This window comes from Nanorana parkeri, unplaced genomic scaffold (genome assembly GCF_000935625.1).
Source record: "Nanorana parkeri isolate BGI_ZX_2015 unplaced genomic scaffold, ASM93562v1 scaffold255, whole genome shotgun sequence".
In the NCBI taxonomy this organism is placed as follows: Eukaryota; Metazoa; Chordata; class Amphibia; order Anura; family Dicroglossidae; genus Nanorana; species Nanorana parkeri.
Genome location: NW_017306523.1, coordinates 409,855 through 413,860, shown reverse-complemented (window position 1 = coordinate 413,860; position 4,006 = coordinate 409,855). Strand labels below are relative to the sequence as shown.

The window sequence follows — 4,006 nt, the reverse complement described above, 5'->3', positions numbered from 1 at the left end:
CCCCCAGTGGTGAATAAATACCACCAAAAGAAAGCTCTATCTGTCCCCAAAAAAGGGTATAAAATTCATTTCAGTACAGCGCTGCATGACGGAATAAATGTCAGTCAAAGTACCGCAGCGCTGAATACTGAAAAATGGCCTGGATGGGAAGGGGGTTTAACACCGCGGATGTCAACTGGTTAAAGTGTATCTATTTTAGTTTTGTATAGAATAATCATATTGAAACATGTAGGCTCCTTTAGAGTATGCAGGGGCATTAAGTTGTAAGCTCCCTTTGGGGTTATGTTATGAATTGTTGTATTCACTCAATGAACCAGTTAAAGTATACATTTAGTAAACTGTCCCATATTTTTTTTGTAAAATTAGGTACCTCGGCTTATATTCGGGACGGCTTATACTCGAGTATATACGGTATATTTTATACCTATATCACAGTAATTCTATAAAGGTAAAATTCCACCTTCTAAAAATAAAAAAATTGCACACATATTTATAAAAGAAAAAGATGTATTTATTATTTTTTTAGCATTGGAGCCAGTAAAGCATTCTAACAGCGATCAGTAGTGCAGACATTCAGTAACATGGACAGGAGGAAGAATGAATGGACAAGGGCGGCGACATTTAACAAACTTGTATTCCTTTGAGAACTACAAGTCCCTCTGCCCCAGTGGCTGATGGGACTTCTAGTCTTGTCAAAGGATCTGTGAATGGATGATGCGGCTGTGTGGGTGGAACCACACACAGTCGTGCAGAATTCAAAAAGGTAAACAAACCTGTGGGGAGAAGAACCTGGTGGGTTGTGATCTGACCATGTTTCATCTTACACACTAAATATGAGTGTAACATGGTCAGAAATGTAAATTTAGGGGCCTTGTTTCTGCATTTTCTGTAATTCTGGTATCATGTAGGTAGACCTCCCTCCACACACTGCTTCTTTACTGAGGATGCATTGCACTGTATCTGGCCGGGAATCTATGTTCAGCTTTTCGAGTTAAAAATTGTTTTACAATGAAAAAAAGCGGATTATCTTTAGCATAGTCAGAAGATATGAGGAAAACCTGTGGGGTTACACCTTTCCTTGTCTCCACCTGTGTTGACACTATTATGACACTTCTGTCTAAGAGGTACATGTAGTGTTACAAAAGTATGCTTACAAGCATTTCCTTGTTATCTGTGTGTTAGAGGATTAATTGTTCCTTGATGATTACTCTTACTTAATCAGATTGATTTCCTTTCCATAAATTCCTGGTTTACTAGGGAGTGAAACATGCATTAGGATTATAGATTAGCCAGAAGAAGATTAGTGTTTATTAATTTCTGTTTACTAGGTCATGGCTTCATTCTACTCAGGAGTAAAGCATGCTGGGTAGAATAAGGCAGACTTAAGGTGCGCTCGCTCTTCTCTGTTGAGGAAAGCTCCTATGCATCTCTACTGGCCATTTCCTGAACATCTTTCACTCTTCTTTGTTACTCTATTTTGGGTTTATTCCACCAATGGTACGGAGTACAACAACCCATTGCTGTCAGAACCAGACACATAACTGAAGCCAGGACAGGGTACTGTGGCTCTTGACTGGTTACTAGGAGTCGTGCACCTGCCGCTTTTCTCCTTGCCCTTTTTATTGGAAAATATAATAAATGAGAATTGTTTAGTAAGGCAATACAAAAGACCAGTGATGATGTACAAATGGCTGGACCATTATCTTATTAACATTGTTAAACCAAAATTGTATTGGTTTAAAATACTGTATATTGCATAATGCCTTTTCTTAATATATGTCAATTATGTGTTGTTAAAGTATTCAGACTGCTTATTTGTCCATGCTTTCTCACGAATTGTTTAATTTACAAGCATATGTTCTTTTAACTTATTAAACATTCACTTAGTTGTATGCTGTAATTACTGCTATGTTCTGCATGACTTTCCCATGAATACTCAGTGTCATTTGCAGACCCATCTATTGCCGAGCTAAGAGTTTCTTGGAATCTTCCACCGTTAATTCACTCCTAATGTTACTGGTAACACAAATCATAGTGAACATTGTAAATCTATTTGAGATGTAACAATTTTATAAACTATAATCCAATGTTCTCCTTTTCATAGGAGGATACAATAAAAAAGTCTACAAGTAGCAGTAGTGTGTCCAATTCTCAGCCTGAAGATATATCTCCAGGAAGTGCCAGTGGTAAAAAAAGTAAGTGCATGCCAGATTTTGGTCCAGTCGGACCTTTTTTTTTTTACCTTATGGTCTTCAGCATTCCAGTCTGACAGCAACTTAATCATTTGTAGGCTCATATTCATTATTTTAGTAATACTGTCCATCCTAGCCTCTGCCCTGCTTCTCACATTGTCTTTGATCTTTCCCAGCATCAAAAGCGTTGCCAGTTACTCCAGCCTTCACATTATGTGGCCAAACTAATATACAGTTTCATTACCGCTCCTTGTAGTGAGTGATCTGGGTTTATGTCCCTGAATGCTGACTGACCAGTTCTTTGCTTTCCAAGAACCTCTCAACACATTTTTCCACACCACAATTCAAGCTGATTTTTGGCATTCAGTATTTCAGAGTCCAATTCTTATTACTGAGAGGTCTATAGCTTCATGTTTGTAAAAAAGCTTTACAGACAAGAACCCTGATTTATCAATGAGCTTAAGTAGTGGCCTCTCAAGCAATATAATCACATATGATTTCACTTGAGAGGCCTTTTTAGTACACCTTACGTTCTCTTGCAACTTGAAGAATCAGAGCATTGTAATAGTTATAATTTGTAATTTCTTCCTGAGGTTTGCTACAGATTTAATCCAGGAATCTTACTCTTGTAATATCAAGACTGTAGTCACAATCTAAAGTAAATCGCTATCCCCACTCTTTCCCTGTGTGCAGTCAGTACAACTCAGTGGGCTACTGATGTAGACCAGTGGACAAACCCTTTTCCATGCCTCCATCTGTTATACATTACTGAATGCAGTACCAAGATTTTCTAGAAAGTGGCATCTATGTTTGTTATTTTGTTTATTTCCTTTATACGCAAACTTTTTAGAGCTCCCAGTTCTCTAAACTTTAAAATCCTCCAAGCCCTATGATCTTCTAGGCACTTCTTGATCGATGGGGTGACTCCCATGGTATTAGAGTGTCCCGTGAGGGAGAACCCTCTTGCCTCTTCTTTTGATAAAGACAATATTGGTATTTTGGTAAACCAAATCGGAAATCATTTTATTCTGCAGACCAATGTTCTGGGGGAAACATTTCAATATTTGCTTTCAGAAACAGATATTGTGGTGCATCTGTAAGAGGTGTCCTAATTTAAAATTCAACTAAATAATTTTTTACCATTTTGGATAAAGTGGGGAAGAATTGCTGTCTGTGTCCCTGTTGTAGAGCGTTACCCTCTTTATTTGCCATGATGACCATCATCATTGGAATGAAATTGAGATAAAATCTCACATTTTGAGATATCACCAGAGCAGAGTAAAGGGAAAAATCTTCCAGTGGGGAATTGTTTTGCACTGACAACTGTCTAAGAAAAAAATGACCTTCTATTGGAGAAATATCTTCTCACTTGCTGTTGTGTCTTGAAACTGTAAGTGAAGAAAACACCGCAACAACAAAAAATGCAGTGGTTTAAGCATCCCTTTTAGGCTGCTGAGATGTAAGCCATCTGCATAACTTTTTACTTTTTTTAAACAATATTATTTTATTAATTGCAGGAAACCACAAATGTTGAGCATGATACAGATAGTGCAAATACATCAAGGAACCAAGGAGTGTATACCAAAAGTAGTAGTTTGTACAGCTTGCTATCTCGTAGTAAAGGAACTGCGTGTCCATTAAAGTTTTGTAAACAAAGCAAGCGAGACAAATGTAAAATAGAACAAAAACATTTTTTGTAGGTTTTTGTGAATGTAAACTGGTGCCAAGGATAGGGGACAAAGAACTAAGAGGGGGAAGAAGTGGGTTATTCTGATGGTGGAATTGATTGCATTTGTGTATGTAGGAAGATAGAG

General features: G+C 37.5%; 1 protein-coding gene across 9 annotated transcripts in view; it reads left to right on the top strand.

The window, feature by feature from the left end:
* Positions 1 to 4,006, top strand: part of SPIRE1 (spire type actin nucleation factor 1) — a 147,000-nt gene that overhangs the window by 122,619 nt on the left and 20,375 nt on the right. For all 9 annotated transcript variants that reach the window (XM_018556851.1, XM_018556849.1, XM_018556850.1 and 6 more), the window contains one exon: positions 2,105 to 2,195. In XM_018556851.1, coding sequence (XP_018412353.1) covers positions 2,105 to 2,195 — 91 coding nt within the window. The remainder of the gene's footprint in view (positions 1 to 2,104; positions 2,196 to 4,006) is intronic.